General features: G+C 37.3%; 1 protein-coding gene across 1 annotated transcript in view; it reads left to right on the top strand.

Annotated features, from left to right (window-relative positions):
• The window catches only part of CSMD1 (CUB and Sushi multiple domains 1), a 2,262,799-nt gene that overhangs the window by 1,773,261 nt on the left and 465,381 nt on the right, over positions 1–24,157 (top strand). The window contains exons 13-17 of the mRNA XM_045286696.1: positions 7,155–7,337; positions 8,444–8,770; positions 9,504–9,698; positions 17,776–17,914; positions 22,185–22,372. Coding sequence (XP_045142631.1) covers positions 7,155–7,337; positions 8,444–8,770; positions 9,504–9,698; positions 17,776–17,914; positions 22,185–22,372 — 1,032 coding nt within the window. The remainder of the gene's footprint in view (positions 1–7,154; positions 7,338–8,443; positions 8,771–9,503; positions 9,699–17,775; positions 17,915–22,184; positions 22,373–24,157) is intronic.

Genomic DNA, 24,157 nt, shown 5'->3' with positions numbered 1-24,157 from the left:
TAATTCAGCACAAAGAGGAAGAAGCAGTCATTCTAACAAAATAAGAGGGTATGTGTGGCTTAAAATCAGGAAAGATGTATGCCAGGAATGTATGCTTTCCCCAAATTTGTTCAATTTGTTTTATGGGCAAATAATGCAGGAAGCTGGACACAGCATCAGGATTGGAGGAAGACGTGAGAACAACCTGAAATATGCCGCTGATGCAATTTTTAAAATATATAAATCATTTTATTGGGGGCTCATGCAACTGATCACAATCCATACACACATCCATTGTGTCAAGGACATTTGCACATTTGTTGCCATCATCATTCTCAAAATATGTGCTTTCTACTTGCTTGCTCAAAGTGAAGAGGACTTGAGACACATGTATTCCTGGTGAATATCACAGACTACAAACAGCCTTCGTTATGGATTAGCCATCAACACAAAGAAAACCGAAATCTTCACAACTGCACTTCCATTGTAAGCAGAAAAAAGGATAGACAATTTCAAAGATTTCATTTTACTTGGATCCGTAAGAAATGTTCATGGAAGCAGCAGTAAAGAAATCAAACCACAGATGGCTTTTGGCAAATCTGCTGCAAAATGTTTAAACTGTTGAAGAATAAAGAGGTCACTTGAGGACTAAGGTGTGGCTAACTCAAGCCACAAGGTGTTTTCAATTGCCTCATAGTTAGGAGAAACATCACCAATGACAAAATAACATTAAAAACCCAATCTAAAAACTCGTGCCTTTCACCTTGGTGTTGGCTAAGAATATGAATATTTCAAGGATTTTTCATATCACGAACAAATCTGTGTTGGAAGGGTAATCAGAATGTGCCTGAGCAGAGAGAAGGAGGGAGAGACTTTGGTCATGTTCTCAAGAGGGAGCTGTCCCTAAAGATAGGTATTCCAGGTGAGGACACAGGGGCTCTGGGGACAGTGGCAGCTGAAGGACACAGGAAGTGCAGAAGGGGGCTCAGGAAGCATGGCAGCGGACTGGGCAGTGTGTTCTGGTCTTCAATTGCAGCTTAGCATCTAACCACAAAAAATCTTAAACAACAAGTATAGGGAAATAATTCTTAATTTTAAAAGGTTTAAATGGACAAAACTGTTTGTGCTATTGTCCAATTATGGTAATATTGAGAAATAAGCATGATATCCAATTCAGATTTTGTCTGATAAAATGTTTTTTACCTAACCCTATAAAAGGATAAGCATGCCTTCTGTGAATTAAATTCTACATTAAAACAGATATAATTAGTAGGATTTCTATTACCAAACCAAATAGATTTAGGTAACCAGTAACTAGGTGGATAAATTTCCTTTTATATTTATATAATATTTTACATCAGCCTTTATTATTTATTCAATATGTCCTAATCTCAGGACAGAAGGAGGGCCAAAATAGTTTTCTCTCTCTATCATCAAGCCGCCGCAGACTCCTGGCATCCCTGTAGGACAGAGTAGAAGTGCCCCTGTGGGTTCCTGAGGTTCAAGTCTTTACTGGTGCAGAGAACCACGCTTTACTCAAGGAACGAAACTGAGCTGTGCCCGCTGACCCGCAGTTTCCAGCCCGCTGTGTAGCCCAGTCCACTACCAGATCCTTAGAGCCACCAGGCTTCATCAAAATGCCAAAAGCCTTTTAGCATATTGATACACACAGCTTTTACTTCTTTATAAATACATCAATATTATTTTAACCCACTTTAGATCAATATCTTATGAGTGCCTGAGTGAGAAATCTAATGGATTAAGGAAATACATTACATATGTGCATATATGTATATGCAATGCACATATAAGTAAAGAAATATGTGGTGTTCATTAAAGTTTTAAAAGGTCTGGCCTGTGTTGGTTGCTTAAATAGGCACTGCATATTTAATTGATAGCAACATAGGCTGAGTTACTATATTCTCAGGGTTTACACTAAATCACAGACAATAATGCAGAGCAGCAAGCCGAGAGCAAAGCAAGGTAAAAAGAAGGCGCTGTGAGAGCGTAAGACAACACTCTCCCAGAGGACGGGCTGGCCGTCTGCGTTCAAAGTTAGTCAGGCTGTGGGATCAGTGACAGGGAAGAGGAGCTGCGTGAAAATATTTGCAGCAGATGCAAAGGCTGAACAAGAGGATACCAAAGGCACTAGAAGAAATTGCACTATTCCTGGGTTATACATGACAAAGACAGAATGAAATTCACTCATCAGTAAAAAGCTAAAATGATAGTTTGTGGTTTGGGTTGCTAGATTTTACGTCTATATATTATTGGTTTTCATAAAAATACAAAATTGGATATGAATGGAAATGACTTAATCCCATTTTGTTTTGTTTATTAAGAAGATTCAGTAATTTAATCCCTATTTTAGATTGTTAATATCACAACAAGAATCTTTACCAGTGTGGAAAGTATCCTTAAAATTGTGCTGGTATTTTTTTAAATTTCAAATTTGGATAAAATGTCTTGAAAATATTTTTAAATATCTTCCTACGTCTGAGAAATATAGACCATGTGAGAAAACACAGAAGAAAATGGTCATATTACTTCAGAGATAGTTGGGAGAAATCGGTTTGCCTTTTATATATTTATAATGTCAATTCACAGAAATCAGTGGCCATGGGGTAGGTTCAGACTGATGGAAGCCCCATGTTACGACGTTACGTGGGAGATTCAAAAATGTATGGAAGCATGGAATTGAAAAATAATAAGTTTTTCATGAACTCTGTTGAGCCCATATGTGTGTGCGCACATGTATATATATGTGTGTGAATATATTTATGTATAAATTCAATTTTCCCACAAATGTCTGGAAGTTTCTTCATATGTATAAAACACATGAAGTAATTAGGTTGCACTATTTTGGGAGCCAGTCAATCTGAAATCTACAAGGCAGGATTACAGGCTAGATGTGCAGACAGGATTTCTGTATTAAAGCTTTCAGACAGAAATGTTTTCCTTTAGGTAACCTCATTTTTTTTCTTTTAAGACCTTCAACTGATTGGATGAAGCCAAATAACATTCTTGTTATATTGATGGTCTCCTTTACTTCAAGTCATTTGATTGTAAATGTTAACCATGTGTATCAAACATCTGCACAATAACTAAACTACTGTTTGAACAAACAACTGGGTACCTATTATAACCAGGCTATATATAAAATTATCACATTTACTTAAAACTGTTTTAGTAATACCTCACATTTTTTATCTGAAATGGAATTTCCTTTTATCACTATCTTTAAATATTTAACTCCTAATTTATCCAACAGAGAATATTAAAAAAGCCATCTTATTTATACTTTATTTTCTAAAAACTAAGCATGTGATAACTTTTTCTTTAGATACCATTTGTGTTGCATATTTATTTAATGATTACTTAGTGTCGGAGGTTAGGAAAGCTTCCTCTGATGTCTAGATTTATAATGCTTCCCCAGTCCTAGGGGTGTGGAGACAGAAAAGGTGTGTTTGATGAAGGCAATGCACTGCGAGGAGCCCCGGCTAATCCTCTGGAGGGTTTCTGAAGCTGAAAAGCTTTACGGAATCAGATAACTTCATCTTTATCTTGGTTTGAGAGGTTTTGAACTGACAACCTTGTGGTGAGCAGTCTAAAGATGCTTAACACCACTACTAGGGTTCCTTTTTGTTGGGGAAGCATGGTTACATTTGGGTTATAACCCAATCATGATTCTCAGAAGAATGCTCACTGTTTAAACCTTTCTTGTCTACTAGACTGTGTGCACATCTATGTGGTGCAGCTCAATGAGTCGTTGTCATTCAGGTATTGTTCAGGCCCTTGTTTGACATTGGCTTCTGCCCACTATTTCGAGTCAAGTTCTTCACAGTGTAGCTAAGTTGCTTATTGGAAAGCACTGGGTAATTCTGAATTTCAGAATTTTTAATTGCTTGTGTACAGAGTTTCCCATAGACAAGGTTGGAGTTAAACTACTGAAAGCAAGACAAAGGAGGAGTCTGGGGTTTTTTTTAACTTCCCTGTAATTAAAAATGGCTCATTCTTTTCAAAATGCAATGGCTTCTAATTCTAAAAATATTTAGTCATTATATAAACATGCACATTATATATGAACCTTAAAGTGTTCAAATATTTCATTTGTTATGATAATAAATAGCTAGGTAAGTTAAGTACCAATCCTAACTAAAGTTCTAGATGAAAGGACTTTTTCTTTATCTCCTTTTGGATTTTTTCATAAGAATTGAAGGACTAATACTAGTGGGTGTTACTTAAAGAAAATGGAAATTAAAATGGGAAAGGTATGGAATGAGCCTAGTAGGGAAAAGTTTATTAGTGAAGAAGTAGTGTAACAATTCTAATGGGTTTCCTGATTTGTCCTTAAATTTGGACATCTCTGTGATTATTGCCTTTCGACTGGGCCTTTATTGCTCTGGGCCAAACGTAACTACCACGTAAGTTTAGGTGCCGTTACTCCTGCCTAGATGGTAAGCACTCTGAAGAAGAATGGCACAACACTTATGTAAAGAACAGAATATGTTTCTTCTTTAGCTTTCATTTGTATACCTTAGTTTTTTTGCTTATTATTCATCTAGAATTATGTTGATGAGATGTTTATTCACAAAGAGTTCAGGATGTCTATTTATCACAGTTTGTTATAATTTCTAAACTATAAATCACATAATGGTAAGATTGTACTTATACTTGAACATAGCACCCTGGCACCTAGAAATGTGCTCGAAAGCATGTTTTGAAGGTTGAAAGAGAACAGTAAGGTCATTGTCTTACTCTGTGTTCCAGAAGGAACGAAAGGTCAGAACAACTGAAGTACACACATATGCAATGATGTACATATATTTCGCACACGCACACATTTGTTGTCTTTTCTGTGCTTTTCTGCAGTTCTTACTCATAGTGACCCATGTACAACAGAAGGACAGCCCCGTTGCTGCGGCCACTGTGTCCATCCACCATGTCAAAGATATTCCTTTGTTGTGTCTCCTCTCAATTTCACCAAGCAGGGTATCCTTGTGCAGGGCCTGGTCTCTTCTGATAATATTGCCAAAGTAGGTGAAATGAAGTCTTACTGTCCTTGATTCTAAGGAGTATTCTGGCTGGACTTCTTCCAGGAAAAATTAGATGGTCCTTTTGGCAGTCTGTGGGACTTCCACTATTCTTACCAGCACCACAATTCAAACCCATCAATTCTTTGGTTTTCCTTGTTCAATGTCCAACTTTCACACTCATAGGAAGCAATTAGAAATATCATGGCTTGGGTCAGGTACAACTTAGTCCTCAAAATAACAACTTTGCTTTTCAAGACTCTAGAGAGGTCTTGTGAGTTTACCCCGTACATTTTACCCAGTACAATGCGTCATTATTTCTGATTGCTGCTTTCATTAGCATTGATCGTGGACTCAAGAAAAAAGAAATGTGTGAGAATTTCAATCTTTTCTCCAATTATTAGAATGTTGTCTGTTAGTCCAGTTATAAGTTTTGTGGTTTTCTTTACATTCAGTTGTGATCCATACTGAAGGCTATAATCTTTAATCTTTATTAAATATATAAAGGATCAATATACTGGATCAATAAACATCTTTATTCAAAATGAGTTTATATATATAGAGAGAGGGATCTATATAGTTTTATATCTGTCTATCAAGAGAAGATAATTTCATGGAAATGGCTCCCACCACTGTAAGGAAAAGCAAGTGATGAATCCATAGACTGAGGGCCGACTTAGGGCTTTAGCTGCCTCTCAATGTTGCGGGGGCTGCAAGGTTGAGGGTTTCTGTGGGCTCCGGGGTTTTCCGACTCTGGGAACTTGAAATTTGCAGTCAAGAGCTGGTTGAAGACTTCTGCATATTTATATCACAAGATCTGGAGGTCAGGCACCTAGAAGGACATAAGATTGAGAGTGTAAGCTTTACTAGAACATTCCTGTATATACTGAAGGTACGTAGGTTACATTCATAAGGAAGCCTCTATTATAACTTTTTTAACTGGTTGATCACATCAGGTTAAATCGCGTGAGTGAATATATTATTTTGTACTATAGAACAAACAAGAATCACAGCCTAGTCAAGTAAACAGCACTGACCGTCTCATTGACTTTCTATGAAGTAGAAAGTGTCATGAAGTTTCCAGTTTATACTCTTTCCTCTCACACCACCGTGAAAACTGGAAGATCTCAAACCCACGGGCTGGGTGGAAGACAGAAGCCTTCATGTAAATAAAGCTCTCCCTAGGATCCCTAGTGATGCATGGGCTCACCTTGGGGCTACTGACAGCAAAGTTGGCAACTAAAAGCTACCAGCCACTCTGAAAGAAAGATTTGGATATGTGCTCCTAGGAAGGTTTACAGTCTTCTGAACACTGTGCTGGGTTTCTACGTCAGAATCGAAAACACAGTGGCCGTGGGTTTGGTTTGTCTTATAGTTTAGGAAGCTCACACAACAGCAAGCAAAGTCTGAAAAAGCCATACTTGTCCAAGGAGTTACTCACCTTTCTCTTTACTATCAGCACCTAAGTAGTACTTGGGACATAGATGACCTTCACCAGATACTTTTTAAAATGATTAAGTGAATAAATAGCACATTTCAAGTATTAATTTTTATATTTTTAAAAATTCTAACAGATCAAATTTAAATAGATCTATAGTTTAAGTTCTTTAGTATGCATCATTCCTCACATTATATTTTAATGAAACAAGGTTGGATTCTGCATATTATTTTTCATCTGAAGACCATAAATATATTCTTTTTGTTTTACAAATAGTTTTTGACATTAATTTAAGAGAAAGAATATTATTCAAGTGAACATATTAATGGAAATATTCCATTGCAGAGGGACATTTTCATTTGATTTGTTTAATTGAATGAAGCATATAGAATGAAACAAAATCAATATTCACATTTTAGTAGTAACATCTATTGATAACAGGCACAAAATGGACCTAGAAGATCCATCTCTCTATACCATTTGTATCCCTGAAAAACAAGAAACAAAATACCTTTCTCTCAAGCTTTTATTGACACTGTTTTCCTGATCTATTGTAATTCAGAATTGAATGAATTTACTAGGAAATCTTTGTTAATGATCATGGTTAGACCAGCAGAAATAACAATTTGTTTATGTTCTAAAGGGAGAAGTTAAAAATATCTCTTCTGCCTTTTTTTGATTTTCAATTTGTTTCCTGTTTTCAGAAATTGCAAAGGGAGGATGTGGAGACCCAGGAATTCCCGCCTATGGGAAACGGACAGGCAGCAGCTTCCTTCATGGAGATACGCTCACCTTCGAATGCCAGGCTGCCTTTGAGCTGGTGGGGGAGAGAGTGATCACCTGCCAGCAGAACAACCAGTGGTCTGGCAACAAGCCCAGTTGCGTCTGTGAGTACTGTGCTCTGACTTGACCCCATCTGGTTCCCCAACTGCCTTGTGATGGAGAAGAAACGGAAAGAAGCAAACAAGACCTTTAGGGAGGGTCATTTTTAACCTAAGTTAGGAAAGCTTCATTTCCCAGAAACACCCAAAAGCATTTTCCAGCACCATTTTCCCTGCTTTCTCAACTTAATTAAAACCAATTATTGATTGTATTACATCTATTAGGTAAATGTAGTTGAACATTTTGTACTAGAAAGTACATAAAAAATACCAGAGCTTCAGTCAATAGCTTCTGATGATATTCTGTATTAGACATAAATAATCAATGAGGGCTTTTTATGATTTATATTGTCTTCCACTTGAAACTCGAGTTGTTTGCCAAGGTGAAACATGAGCGGAACATGATTTGGAATTTTAAAATAATTGCCTGTTGGCTAACAATAGCCAATGTAAAATGTTTTGGGGGGGTTGTTATAACTAAATATAGCAGTACCTGGATGACACAGAAGGAATCTTATTTCCTCCAAAAGAGAAAACATCTACATATCCTAAAGTACACATCCTTAAAAATAATTTTCAAGAGAACTTTGTATTGACCAAGTCGAACATGTTGAAATTTTCAATATTGTTAGTTTAAGAATATGTATCCTATCACTAAAAAACATTATGAACTTAGAAAAGATTAACTTTAAAGGGTAAAGTAAAATAAAACCCAGCAAACTTGAAAAAGCAGAAGATAATAATGACTAGAAATAATATTAAATTTTTAGAGAATTGTTTCTGTGATTCATAAATATGTTTTCATATTAATAACTGCTTCTCTGAAGGCAGGCTATTCATAGCTAGACATTAGAACCCTAGTCATAAATGTTCACTCAATTTGATAGGATCATTTTAATAAGCCTGTAATAATTATGTATAGGCTCTGCTTGTGCTATGCAAGATAGAAAAAAGGCAATGATATGGTCCTGAATTACCATTTTCAAAGTCAACGGCTAACAATTATTATTTATAGACATGGAATTCCTTCCCAAGTTGCCAGCACCCAGTCACTTCTTGCAAATACTTTGGATTGGATATGAACTATTACATGAATTCTTGTGTTTTCGCAGTTTCATGTTTCTTCAATTTCACCGCGCCCTCGGGGATTATTCTCTCACCAAACTATCCAGAGGAATATGGGAACAACATGAACTGTGTGTGGTTGATTATATCCGAGCCAGGGAGCAGAATTCACCTCATTTTTAATGATTTTGATGTGGAACCTCAGTTTGACTTCCTTGCAGTTAAAGATGATGGCATTTCAGATGTAACTGTGCTTGGTACTTTTTCTGGTAATGAAGTGCCTTCCCAGCTGGCCAGCAGTGGACACATAGCACGCTTGGAATTTCAGTCTGATCACTCTACTACCGGCAGGGGGTTCAACATAACGTACACAAGTGAGTACTCGTATGCAAACACCATTTTCATAATCCCATTTAATTCTAAGTATATATGCTGAATTTTAAGACTGATACTTCACATATTTTATAATCATAAAAGTAAGAGCAGGAAAAAATATATAACATCATTCATATAACCTGAAAAGAACACATTTTTAGAATATTGTACTTTGTATATATTATATGTTAATATAAATTATACTAACTTGTCATTTATTGATTGCTTACAACTGTGCAACACTTAGGTTAGTATTTACCAGCAATTACTCCATTGAAGGCTTTAGCAATTCTGTGATATATGTTTGATATATCTTGATTTGCAAACAAAGATGAGTAGGCTCAGATCATTCAAATATGTAATCTTCCCAAGTTCATATAAAAAGCATAGGCCAAGGTTGCAACCCAGATATATCTTAATCTATTATCTTTCTGTCACCCACTATATTCCTTCTCATTTTAAAAATGCATATAAAAATTGATTTTCATAGTGCAAAGTGCTATAGGGATTATAGTTAGATGATACATGTATCTGTGCTTTTTGTCTTTCTCTCAAATTATTTCTCTGTTGATTGTTGGTCCTATTAAATCAATGAATTATTTAACTTTTAATCATATAGCTAAATGTGGAACATAAATTACAGCATAACTAGTTTGTATTTCCTTCATTTCTTCAGTACAATAATTCATACTCAAGCATTTACTGAATTTTGTTTTCACCCTCCGTTTCCAGCATTTGGTCAGAATGAGTGCCATGATCCTGGCATTCCTATCAATGGCCGTCGCTTTGGCGATCGGTTTCTCCTTGGCAGCTCGGTCTCTTTCCACTGCGATGATGGCTTCGTCAAAACCCAAGGGTCGGAGTCCATCACCTGCATCCTGCAAGACGGAAACGTTGTCTGGAGTTCTGCCGTGCCCCGATGTGAAGGTGGGTGTCTTTTTATTTTTCTTTAAAAGATACATCTAACTTAAAAATCAAATGAATAGAAAATATAGCTTTCAGCTAGTTGTTTTGTAACTCAAATCAGAAGTGACATAAATACCTAATTTTCTTCTTAATCTTTCAATATTTGTTAATGGGTATTTGTGTAATAAGACCAGACAGAATTTAATAAAACAAAAAAGATATTACTTCTAATTATGACTCATTTTAAAAATCTCTAGACTATTTACACAAATTTCCCCTCTCAGAATAATCCTGGCACAATGAATTAAAAATATTTTAATCTATCTTCAGTAAGTTACAAAGAACTATAATGTTAAAAGCAAAAATAAAATAATAATTTGTCTATTCGATTTGCAGTATTTACTAAGATTAATATTACACCTTATAGGGAAAATTGTGGATAAACTAGAATTGACTGGACATACTATTGAGGATATAAAACAATGTCATTTTGGCATATATTTACATTAGTGATCTTAATTTGTTTCTTCCCTTTTGAGCCCTAAAATTTATTTCTGAATCATTATTATAAGAAAACACTTAGACAATTATGAAAATGACTTTGTGTAAGAGTGTAATTTGAAACACTCTTTGTAACAGTAAAGGTTGGAAAAATTAAATTTTAAACAACAGAGATTAAGTAATAAACAACACATATGTGTTAAAGAAAATATGACACATTCAAATACTGAATAAAATCCTCACTGGATTCTGACTTAACTCTGAATATCCTTAAAACTCCTGTGTGTTTCGGAGAGAGTACATCGTTACAGACATAGGAGACCTCCTCTTTCCCGTCAGAGCTGCTGGTGGGTTCACATTGCTGACCTTGCGTTAATGCCTCACCTCTAACCCAGAGAATTGCTCCTTAGAGTTCCTAGGGCTGTGATGCTTTGCAGAGACAGACTCCTGCATCATTCCAGCGTATGGGGTAAACTAGCACGTAACCCGCAGTCACGGGAGGTTCCTGTTGAATGAGACACCGAGCATCTAAAGAAGCTGGAAAGAAATCAAGTCATGCTATCAAAATGAATTTGTTGTGTTCCACCAGTGGATGGTGGTTCCAAAGGAATAAATTCAAGTTTCAATGAAGATATTGTATAAAAACAGAGCTCTATAAAGGGGCATAATGCAAATTGAGATATTTCAGGAAATGGATACAATGCTACAGGCACTCACTGGTTTATGCCAGGAAATGTAGAAGATAGCAACTTGGACAACTAATCAGAAGAGTTTCCTGTCTGTACCCATTCCAAAGAACGATGATTAACAAAATAAAGAAATTATCAAAAAATATTCTTTTTTTAAATCATTTTATTGTGGGCTCATACAACTCATCACAATCCATCCTTTGTTTCAAGCACATTTGTACTTTTGTTGCCATCATCATTCTCAAAACATTTACTTTCTACTTGAGCCCTTGATATCATTTTCCCCTCCCTTCTCACCCCCTCCCTCACAAACCCTTGATAATTTAGAAATTATTATTATTTTGTCATATCTTACACTGTCCAATGTCTGTCTTCGCCCAGTATTTTGTTGTCTGTCCACCAGGGAGGAGGTTATATGTAGATCCTTGTAATTGGTTCCACCTTTCTCCCCAACCTTCCCTCCACCCTCTTGGTATTGCCACTCTCATCACTGGTCCTGAAGGGTTCACCTGTCCTGGATTCCCTGTGCTTCCAGTTCCTATCTGTACCAGGGTACATCCTCTGGTCTTGTCGGACTTGTAAGGTAGAATTTGGATCATGATAGTAGTGGTGGGGGAGGAGAAGCATTAAAGAACTAGAAGAAAGGTGTATGTTTCATTGTTGCTACACTGCACCCTGACTGGCTCATCTCCTTCCTGTAACCCCTCTGTGAGGGGATGTCCAGTTGCCTACAGATGGGCTTTGGGTCCCCACTCCTCACTCCCCCGCATGCACAATGATATGGTTTTTTGTTCTTTGATGCCTGATAGCTGATCCTATAGACACCTAATGATCACACAGGCTGGTGTGCTTCTTCCATGTGGACTTTGTTGCTTCTCAACTAGATGAATGCTTGTTTATCTTCAAGCCTTTAAGATTCCAGATGCTATATCTTTTGATAACCGGGCACCATCAGCTTTCTTCACCACATTTGCTTAACTACCTACTTTGTCTTCAGCAATCATGCCGGGAAGGTGAGCATCATGGAATGCCAGTTTAATAGAACAAAGTGTTCTTGCACTGAGGGAAGACTTGAGTGGAGGCCCAATGTCAACCTGCTACCTTAATTCTAAACCTATAAAGATATGCACATAGATCTATTTCCCAATCATATATAAATATATTTAAATATGCACATGTCTGTATTTTGACCTCTATAAATGCCCTTTGCCTCCTAGTTCTTTCCTCTATTTCCTTTTACTTTCCTCTTATCCACTATCATGCTCAGCCTTCATTTGGGTTTCAGTAATCCCTATCAGTTACATTGCCCTTGATCAATCCCTACTAGGCCTCATATACTCTCCTTCCCACGAATTATTGGATCACTTGTGGTTCCCTTGTCCCTTGGTTTTTTAACACCCAATCCTTTCTCCCCCTTCCCCCTCCCACAACCCCCCCCAAAACCCTCAGTTCTGTTGTTTTCTCCTCCAGATTGTTTATCCTGCCTATCTTATATAGCTAGACCTGCAGAGATAATAATATGCACAAGAACAAGACAGAGCAAAACAAAGCAACAAAAGAAAAGAAAAACAAAACAGCAACAACCAAAAAACCAATGACAAACAAAAAAAGAAAAGCCTAGGTCTGTTTGTTGACCTTCAGGAGTCTTTTCCAGTTGAGTCAAACAAGATTCTATTGTCACACAAGTAATATTTTCTTGTAGGAAAGTCAAAAGTGACTACAGCGCTCCCTTGGCAGCGAGCTGGATTCAGAGGAGTTGTGGATTGAAAGATATAATGTCAGGAGGGTTTTAGCTGAGAGCAAAGAATAAAAGAAAGAAATATACTTTTATCTTATTGCTTATGCAAATACATTCAGTAGTATGTATAAGAGAAAATTATAGATAACATTGTGAATCATGGAAATTTCAGAATACCTAATTACCCTCACACCGAACCAAACAAGAGGATTGTACCTGGTTTCAAATTAGGAAAGTTATGCATCAGGTTTGCATCCTTCCGCCATGTGTATTCAATCTGTATGTTGAGAAAATAATCTGAAAATCTGGCCTGTATGAAAAGCATAACATCAAGATTAGAGGGAAACTCATTAACAAACTTGGCTATCAGATGATACCAGCCTGTGAAGTCGATTTGAAACACTTACTGGTAAAGAGCAAGGCCTACAGCATCTAGTATGGGTTGTACCACAACAGGAAGAAAACAACAGCTCTTACACTTGGGACAATAAGTGACACCATAATACATAAATTATCAAGTACTTCATTTTTCTCAGTCCCACAATTAAAGACCCATGGAAACATCAGCGAAGATATGAAAGGGCTATAAGATACCATCTTACAAGGGAAAATGATAATGAAGGAAAAAATAAACAGAAAATAAGAAATGTTGGAGGGGTTGTGGAGAGACTGGAATTCTCAAACACTGCAAGTGGGACAGCAAATATGTACAACCACTGTGGAAATCAATGTGTCACTAACTCAAAAACGGGACAGAAACGTGATGCAGAAATCTCTCTGCTGGGTTTCTATACTAAAGAAGAATCATCAATGAACAGATATATTCACACATTGATCACAGCAAGAAGATGGAAACAACCTGTGATCATCAGTAGAAAAATGGATAAAGAAACGTTGGTACATACATACACACAACGGACTCTTATGCATCATTAAAAACAATGATGAAATTATGAAACGCCTCATGATATGGATGGGCCTGGACAACTTGGTGCTGAGTGAAGTTATGAATCACAATAGGAAAAATACTAAAAAAGACAAATGATATAATGAAAGACAAACAAAAAACTAACAATGGAACACATTTTGGAATTTGCTAACGTGGGTTGGCCACCACTCATTTGTCAGTTTGTCATTCTGTGGTGACTTGTGTGTTCCTGTGATGCTAGTATTTACTGGTTATATGTTACTGGTATTTCTTTTTTTTTTTTAATCATTTTATTGGGGCTCATACAACTCTTATCACAATCCATACATACATCAATTGTGTGAAGCACACTTAAATATTCGTTTCCTTCATCATTCTCAAAATTCGCTTTCCGCTTGGGTTCCTGGAATCAGTTCCTCATTTTCCTTTTTCCCCTCCCCCTCCCTCCCCGTTCCGCACTCCCTCATGAACCCTTAATAATTTATAAATTATTATTTTATCTTATCTTACACTGCCTGGTGTTTCCCTTCACCCACTTTTGTTTCCCATCCCCCATGGAGGAGGTTATATGTAGATCCTTGTGATCGGTTCCCCTTTTCTCCCCTCCTTCTACCCTCTCACCCCTTTCCCTCCCGGTATTGCCACTCTCACCGCTGGTCCTGAGGGGTTCATCTGTCCTGGATTCCCTATGTTTCCAGTTCCCATCTGTACTGCTGTGCATCCTCTGGTTTAACCAGGTTTGCAAGGTAGAATTGGGATCACGATAGTTGGGGTGAGGAAGCGTTTAAGAACTAGAGGAAGGTTGTGAGTTTCATTATTGCTACACTGAACCCTGAGTGACTCATCTCCTCCCCACTACCCCTCTGCAAGGGGTGTCCAGTTGTCTACAGATGGGCATTGGGTCCCCATCATGCACTCCCCTCATTCACGATGATATGATTTCCCTCCCCCCGCCGCCCCCCCACCTTTGGTCCAAACCTGGTCCCCTCGGCCCTTCATGATCACACATGTTGGTGTGCTGCTTCCATGTGGGCTTTGTTGCTTCTGGGTTAGATGGCTGCTTGTTTACTTTCAAGCCTTTATTTCAAATTGCAGCAGGATCTCAAAATTAACAGGTCTCAGTTGAGCTTCCATTTAAAAAAGAGACTTGAAGAAGGAATACGGTGTCTACTCTGAGGAATTAGCCGCTGAAAACCTTAGAGACAGGATCAAAATGTTGTCAGATACTGAAGTGCTAATGAACAGAAGCAGAATATTATCAGAGTTCGGGCCTGAAGATGAGCACTTCGGGTCAAAAGGTATTCAAACAATGCAAAGGAAGAGCTGCCTTCTCCTAGGAAAGTGAGCCTTCATGACTCGGAGGGGGTAGTCTTCTGGACCTTTGTTTCTTGGTGTGGCTTACTCAAAAACAGAGAAACCGCTACAAGCATCAAGTAATAATCAGAACTAGGAATGTACAAAATATGGATGTAGGGGAATTAGAAGTTGTACAAAGTGAAATGGACTGCATAGAGGTCAACACTGTCTGGTCCTCTGCCATCTTCATGATGATCCTTATGCTTGAGCTCCTTGTTGCAGCCACTGTGTCAATCCAACTTGTCAAGGGTCTTTCCCTTTTTCTCTGCCCCTCTACTCTACCAAGCAGGACGTCCTTCTCCAGGGACTGGTCTCTCCCGACATGCCAAAAGCACTTGAAGTGAACACTCATCATCCTTGCTCTCAGGAGTATTCTGAGAGCCCTACTTGCAGGAGATTTTAGTTTATTCTTTTGGGACTCCATAGTACTTTCAATATTCTTCATCATCACCAGAATTCAAAGGCATCTGTTTTTTATCTTTCTTTTTGTCCAATGTTTGCATGCATGTGAGGCAATTGAAAATACTGTGAATTGGGGTAGGCACACGCACTTTAGTCCTCAAAGTAACCTCCTTGCTTTTCGGCATTTTAAAGATGTCTTATGCAGCAGATTTACCAAATGAAATATGTAGCTTGATCTCTTAAGTGCTGCTTATATGAGAATTGATTGTGGACCCAAGCAAGAAAAATCCTTGACAACATTAGGCTTTTCTACATTGATCAAGATGTAACCTATGGGTCCAGTTTTGAGAATCTTGGTCTCTCCCATCTTTGATCATCATTAGCAAGTGATTCAATCCTCTTCCCTTTCAGCAAGCAAGTTTGAGTCATCTACATCTCACAAGTTGTTAATACGTCTTCTACTGATCCTGAGGTCACATTGTCTCATATAATCCAGCTTTTCCGATGATTTGCTAAGCATGAAGATTGAATAAGTAGGGTGACAAGATGTAACCCGCTCTCACACCTCTCCTGATTTAAGCCATTCCCTTGTTCTGTTCACACAATGGCCTCTTCTTCCATGTACGGGTTTCTATGGTAGCACAAGGAAGTGTTCTGGAATTCCCATTCTTCCCAAGGTCATCCATAGTTTGTTATGATCCACACACTTGAATGCATTGGCATTCTTTTTCATTTTCTAATTGTTGTACATTTCATTTTGATGTTTTCCTTTCTCTTCTCAAGCTGCCCTATAAAAATTTCTCTTCAGCCCTCTGACATTATCATGTCTTCTAGGTGCCTTAGCACCTCTAAAATTATTAGCAAGTTCCTTGTGACATACACACTGATCTTTCCTGCCTGCCTCTATGGGGTCCTTTTCTGTCTTCGTAAAGGATGTTCTTGATGTCATTCCCGAGATCATTCACCCCTCTGTCATGAGTGCTCGGTGCACCCCACCTGTTCTTGAGATGTTCTCCACTTTCAGGGAGGATAGAATGGAAGTCATATTTTGGCTTTCGTGGATTTGTTTTTCTCAGCTTCAACCTGAACTAAAATATGAGCAATTGATGGTTTCTTCCACAGTCATCCTTCACTTAGTTTCAGCTGCTGATTTTGAGCTTCTCGATCATCTCTTCCCACAGATGTAATCATTTTGGTTTCTGTGTATTCCCTTTAGAGATGTCCATGAGTATAGTTATTGTTTGTGTTGCTAAATATACTCATATATATTTACCATAAAGTCTTTGATCTTGTAAAAATCTATCATGTGATTTCCAAATTTATTTCTATCACAAGGCCATATTTTCCATCTGCTATTCCTTTCTTTTTGTTTCCAACTTTTGCATTTCAATCAGCAATAATTGCCAACACATCTTCATTACATGTTTGATTGAATGTTTGGTCAACTTCAGTTGAAGACATTGGTAAAATTATTCTATATCTTCATCACTAGCTTTAGTGGTTGGTGCATAAATTTGACTAATAACTTTATGTGCTGGGTTTCCTTGAGGGCAGATAGATAAAAATCCTACCCCAGACAGTATTATGTTTCAAGATTGATTTTGCAATGTCCTCATCGAAAAAGAGTGCCATGCCATTCTTCTTGACTGTCTTATCTACACGCATAGTAAATCATAGGATTTTCTGATTCAGAGTGGCTAATACCAGTCCATGTCAACTCACGAACGTCTAGGATGTTGATTTTTAAGCATTCCATTTCATTTTGATGATGTCTAGTTTTCTGAAATTCAGACTTTGGACATTCCAAGTTCCAATTCATGGATGTTTGAACCTGTTTCTTCTCATTTTGAGCAAGGCCCTATCAACAAATCAAGGTCTTGAAAGCTTTACTGCAACCATATCTCCATGGCCAACTCTGCTTGGAGGAAGTGACTCTTCCTCAATCATACTTTTAGCGAATTCCTATTTGAGTGGCTCAACTTGTGGCACTATCTATGACAGCGTTTCAGTGTGATTCATAAGTTTTTCAGTAACTAATATTTCCTAGGTGGAAAGCCTGTTTCTTCTATGTAGTTTGTTCTTAGACTAGAAGCTCTGGGAAACCTGTTCACTTTGGGTGACCCTGCTGGTATTTGAACTACCCATGACATAGCTCTCAGCATCACTGTAACACACAAGCCACCACAGTGCAGTAAGACAAACTGACAGAGAAGTGGTGGCATTAAGTGTATAGCACACAGCAATTGTATCATGTCTTTTAGATGAAAATAATTTTGCTTGGTGGCATTATGCATAAATTTCCAGATAGAATATATAGAGCTGTATTCAGTGAGTTTAAAGCTTACTTTGGAATAAGTTTTGCTTCATAATTTGAATACATCATATCAAAATAAATCTCTGTTTCCATTGAAGTTTATGATTTATGGTCATATGTTTAATTTGACCTAATTAATACCATGACTTTCTCAATATTTTCTTTCTTAGCACCATGTGGTGGGCATTTGACAGCTTCAAGTGGAGTCATTTTGCCTCCTGGATGGCCAGGATATTATAAAGATTCTTTAAATTGCGAATGGATAATTGAAGCAAAACCAGGACACTCCATAAAAATAACTTTTGACAGGTAACAGAATATTTTTCTTTCTTAATATGAACCTAGGAATCATTAATACTCAATCCTTTTATTAAACATATCTTAGTCCTTAGAAATGTCACATATCTTTATTGGTTCCCCAAAAGGAATTCACTTTAATTGAATTAGGCCTTTATTTGATTATTTTTGTTCCTTCTGAATTTTCTTCCTCTAACTCAACAGTTAAATCCCTCAACCCTGCACCCCCCTGGGAATGATTGTCAGAACAATTCTGCAGAATGTAGAGAGGAGTCTTGGTCCCTGAGGACAATTTCCCAGAGATCACAGTATCTGACTCACAATATCAAACTCTGGATTCATAACCTGCAGATGTAACAAATTATGTTCGCTCTTTCTTGCACATGAAAGCTCTTTGGGTTACATATAGTGCCTTGTGACCCTTTGGAAGCAGCACAGCAGAATACCTCTACATGTTGGGTCAGGATGATGGTAACTTGAGAGGAATTTTAAACCATAGAGCTGGCAACAGAGTGGGTGCAACCCATTTATTATTAATTATTTCTCATTTAGTGTTTTTAAGAATATATGAACAACACTCTAACTGAAATTTTAATACAACCGCTCCTTATTCATTAGCACAGTAAGGTCCCAAAGAACAGAACTTGGTGTTATGTGAAAATGGAAGATGACCACATCAAATCACAGAATGGATGACTACACATCACATAACATCCATTATACCTCATTACACAACCACAAAATTACATTATTGGATAGTTGCAAAAACACTGAGAATCTAGGCCCAGTCAGGTTGACACATAACCCTACTTCACAACCAGTATTTTTCTTACCATGCACCATGGCATTTTTGTACTACCAGATGTATGTTGTTAATTCTCCAAATAGTTGGATAGTAAGGTTTTTACTATTTTCATGAATGCAAAATGCCAGATAAAAGAGTCAATAAATGAGGCACAGGTTTATGTGATATTTGATCATCTACAAAAACCTTCTGAATTTTGCTTGATAAATTTTTCCCACTTGTCTCAGCATTGAAATCAAAAGACAACTGAAAACTAAAAATATTTTAAATATTATAATATACTTTATTATCAAAGTAATCATCCTTCTTGAATATGTAAAGCCTAAACTCTAAATATGATTGAATATTCTCTAATATTAACTCTCTTGACTACATCAAGTTTTATTTTAATATTCTGAATATTATATTTTTTCAAGATATTAAACATAGCTATATCATTTTCTTTCTTTTCTTGTTTGTACTCCCGTAGATTTTTAATTTAATGAATGTGTTTGCCCAGGTACCAGACTCCAAGCTTACTGCCACTGAGCCAGTTCTGACTCTAGCAAATCTGTAGGACAGGTTAGAACTGCTCCAGTGGCTTTCCAAGTCTGCATCTTTTTTAAAAAAATCATTTTATTGGGGGCTCATACAACTCTTATCACAATCCATACATACTTCCATTGTGTCGAACACATTTGTATATCCATTGCCTTCATCATTCTCAAAATATTTGCTCTCCACTCAAGCCCTTGGTATCAGCTCCTCAGTTTCCCCACTCCCTCCTCACTACCCCTCCCTTATGAGCCCTTGATAATTTATAAATCATTATTATTTTGTCATATCTTACACTGTCCGATGTCTCCCTTCACCCACTTTTCTGTTGTCCACCCCCAGAGAGGAGGTTCTATGTAGATCCTTACAATCATTATGTATTTTGGATAAGATAATGATCATCTCTAATAGGATAATCCCCAGAAGAAAAGACCACTTTAACTTTATCTATTTTACCAAAGAGTGAGTTTCTATATATACTCATCACCAATATTAAAAATGTAATTATATAATTGTTCAACAAATTCAATTTTAATTTATGTATGCTTCATATTTTAGGGTATGCTGGAATGGGAGGACAAGCATGCTCTGGTTACCAACAGCACAACAAATTGAAATCATTTAATAAAAATGATGTTTTTACAAATTAATTTTATACAACTTTTCAACACTTGCCTGAACAAAGCTATTCATTAAAATTTCCCAAAGCTTTTCTTTTCAATAACTATGCACTGTGATATTTTATTAAATTCCATTCACACATAGCTAATATATCTGATGTTTTCAAACATTCCTTATTTTCCTCTAAAATTATGCCGTATTAGTTTACACATTGACATTCTAATAAAGTATGTGTTCCTACATACAATTTAAAAATTCCATACTGTCAACACTATTATATAGTGTGTAGTTGGCTGCCAGATAGTGAAAAGCATTGAAATTTTTGTTTCTGAATTCATACTGGAAATCTTGTTGTTGTTGTTGTTGTTGTGTACATTATACCAGTCCTACCTATTCCTAAAGAGAACAGAGAGACTAATTTGGGTGCACATACATAAAATACAATTTAGTTCTTGTGTATCCAGTCTTTGTGCATTTGAACTCAGTAAACAGAAATTAGAGCATTTTTTATAAGCAGAATAGTCAAGGATGGTGCTTCCTCTGCAAAGTGCACTAACTCGGTGCCACACAAATGGTTTCCCTTCTTCTATGAAACAATGAAGATTAAAGTACTAACCTAATTAGGTGCAAATATATATGATTATTATGCTTTTATGCTAAGAAAAATGTACACAATTTAAAAGGGTAAAAAAGACAATTGGTTTGAGCATCCTTTTTGTTGCCATCTGCTAGGAAACAGAGTAAGGGAGATCTCACTCTCAAGTTATCTGCATTGTCATCAGCAATATTCAAAGCAAAGCATGGGGGACAGTGGTCTAGGCTTCAATGAAGTTCTTTGGCTCAAAGTTACTGAGTGAGTCACAAGCTTACAATGGATAAGCTGTTCCCAGAGTACAGTCAGACACTTGGAAACCGGGTTAGCTCTTTGAGGACTAGATGGGCCCATTTAGAAAATTATCCCAGTGCCTCAAATGGTACCTTCATTGCATAAAGGGTTCCCAAGGGGCTGCAACTTTATATAAAAATAATCTTGAGCCAGATTCTCTGGAAGCATAAAGTCCTTCTTGGAAGAAAAGTTAAGCACATTTTTAAAGCTGTTCTTTTTGAAATCACTAAAGTATCATTTAGTTTCTGAAGTAGCAATATGGTAAATACCAGTCTAGTGTCTTCAAGGAGTTAATGCAACTTAAAACGGTACATGATAAATTATGTTACGAAGGATGTTAAAAATATTGTCAAGTATTCTGAATGACCCTCCCCCTTGAAGAGACCATTGTACTTCAGTATGCCCCTTTTAAAATGCCCTTGAGCATGTTCAATAGGAAGCATGGACAATAGTGTGAAAATGCAAAATGATCGATACATTCTCATTTTTAAACTTTTGGTTTATGTCTTTGATTTTGAAAACTGATATTTTTCACATATGTGTATTTTCCAGCTGATTTTTTGGTCAATGTTGTGCTTGTGCTGTCCAAGGCAGCATCTCAGGAGGAAAGGGGGTGTTTAGAGAAGGTGTTGTGAAGTGTTTTCGAGTCCTTTCTGACTCGTAGCCATGCCCTGTGCAGCAGCAGCAACACTGTCTAGTCATGCCGTTCCTCCAGTCTTCGCTGTGTTTGAGTTCGTGGTGGCCGCTGTGTTTGAGTTCGTGGTGGCCGCCAGGGTGGCAGTAATCCTCGTTGAGGGTCTGCCTCTTTGGTTGACATCTACTTTACCAAACATGACATCTCTCCTGACAACGTGTCCAGACATGTGAGACAAAGGCATGCCATCCTCACTTTTAAGGGCCATTCTGGCTACATTGCCTAAGGCAAATGGATACTTCTGACAGTCCATGGGATAGTCAATCTTCCTTGGCAACACACTAAATCAAAGGCACCAATTCTTCTACAGTTTTCCTTATTCATTGTCCATTTTTCCCTTGTACACGTGGAGACTGAAAATGCCATTTTCTGAGTCATATACACTTGAGTGCTCAAAGTTATATCTGGATTTTTAATAGTTTAAGGAGATTGTCTACAACAAAATTTCCCAATGCAATATGCCACTTGATTTCTTGACTGCTGCTTTTATGTGTATCAATAGTGATTGCTGAAGTAAAATAAAATCATTAAAAAATTCAATATTTCCTACCTTTCTCATGATGTTGTTTATCAGTTCAGAAAATGTACTATATTTCAGTATATATTCTATCATTTAAAATATATATAGATTACAACCTTTTATTCATATACAATAGTGTTAACTAATCCATAAAGATATAAAGATACTTATAAACTAACGTAATTTTAAATGTCTCTTCTGAATCAATATACATATTTGCAGATTTCAGACTGAAGTCAATTACGACACACTAGAAGTCCGAGATGGGCCGGCAAATTCATCCCCGCTGATTGGAGAGTACCACGGCACTCAAGCACCGCAGTTCCTCATCAGCACAGGGAATTTCATGTACCTCCTGTTCACCACAGACAACAGCCGCTCCAGTGTGGGATTCCTCATTCACTATGAAAGTAAGGCAATACATATGTTTGAATTGGAGATATGCGTATGTGTTTTTAAGCATACCCATAGTAGCTAGTTCACAATTGTATCTGATTTTGCCAAAACTATACTATATAATGGTAATAGCTTTCCCTTATTACTCAGAGAGTACCTTGAAAATTCTTACTTTAAACTTTCAAATATATGCATATATGTTCATTGGAAATCTTGTGAAATTCATTTACAACCTGCAATAAGCAGACGCCGCAGTCTTGCTCGCGGAAAGTGAAAAGACTTGAAGCACTTCTTGACGATCACGGGAGACTGCATTTTACCTTATCATTAATATCACAAGAAAGTGCATTTTTGCTTAAGGTTATGTAAAAAATGTTTGCTGCAGTACACAAATAGAAACTTACCAGAAATTTAAACCAGATTCAGGGTATTGTAGAGCAAAGGATGTCATTACAGACGCCAGATGGATATTGGTTGATGAATGTCAGAAAGATGACTACCTGTGTATTCAAAGATATTGGCTACTTAAAGGCATTTAATAGTGTGAAGCATAACAGATTATGGATAAATTTTCAAATTAATAGAATTCCGGACCACTTAAATGAGCTCACGTGTAAACTATCTAGAAGAAGTAGTTATTCTAACAGAATGAGGGGATACGACATGACTAAAAATCAGGCAAGACGATCCGAGTTGTATCCTTTGACCATGCTTAGTCAGTCCGTATGCTGAGCAAATAACATGAGAAACTCTGCAATAGGAAGAAGAGTAAGGCATGACGATTAGAAGAAATTTCATCAATAATCTGCTATATGCAGATGACACACCCGCTGAAAGTTTGAAGACTTGAAGTAATCCCTGATGAAGATCAAAGACTACCACCTTCAGGATAATTACCCTGTAACAGCAACAACAGCAAATGGTCACAAGTGGTAATCAAGTTCATGATAAAGGGAGAACATATTGAAGTCAAGAACTTCTTTGTCCATGGGTCCACAAGCAGTGCCCTTGGAAGCAATATCAAGAAACTTTCTGCCTTGGACAAATTTACTGCAAAAGCTCTCCGTGAAAAGTTAAAAAGCAAAACTGACCCGTGAAGAAAAAGGTGCAAGCAACAGGAGGCTTGCCACACGTTCTCGGCACCGTTACCAGGAGCGATCAAGGAATCCCAGGAGAAGGCCACCATCCTTGCAAAATAGGGGACAAAGAGAGAGAGAGAGATTCTCGTGGAAGGGCACAGTGACTGCAGCAGGACCTAGCAGGGTCAGTGTTGTCAGCGTGGTGGGGACTGGGTGCTGTTTCGCAGCGGACGACTTCGAGTTGGAACCTGCTTTGAGTGAGAACCAACTGGCCAACACCTAGCACCCTTCTAACCTGGTTTAAACTGTCTTCCACAATCACGGGGCCTTTTTATCTTTAAGAAGAGTGCAACTTGGAAAGTCTGACTTTATATGAATGCTAGTTGGAAATTACAAAGTAAAACAAATAAGATTTTAAATGCATCAGTATATTTGCAAGAGATGATAAGAAATATTGATGTTATTAGAACATGTGCTTGTTTGCCAAAGGATAATAAGACATATTATTAAATCATGCATTCTAAAGAATGATTAAAGAGCCTGGGAGTACCATGGGTTTAGTGTTGGATGGCTAACTCCCAGAACAAGATGATACTTCTTCCATGAAGGTTCAAAGCCTGGGAAACCTAAAGGAGCCTTTCTGCTCACTCCCAGAGGGTCACTCGGAGTCAAGATCAACTCAATATTATTCTACGCAACAGGCAGAGAAGTGTTTCCTAT

Source organism: Echinops telfairi, unplaced genomic scaffold, assembly GCF_000313985.2.
Source record: "Echinops telfairi isolate 266 unplaced genomic scaffold, ASM31398v2 ScPeMD7_9;HRSCAF=40, whole genome shotgun sequence".
NCBI lineage: Eukaryota > Metazoa > Chordata > Mammalia > Afrosoricida > Tenrecidae > Echinops > Echinops telfairi.
The sequence above is the reverse complement of the archived record's forward strand: the minus strand, read 5'-3'. Positions and strand labels throughout refer to the sequence as shown.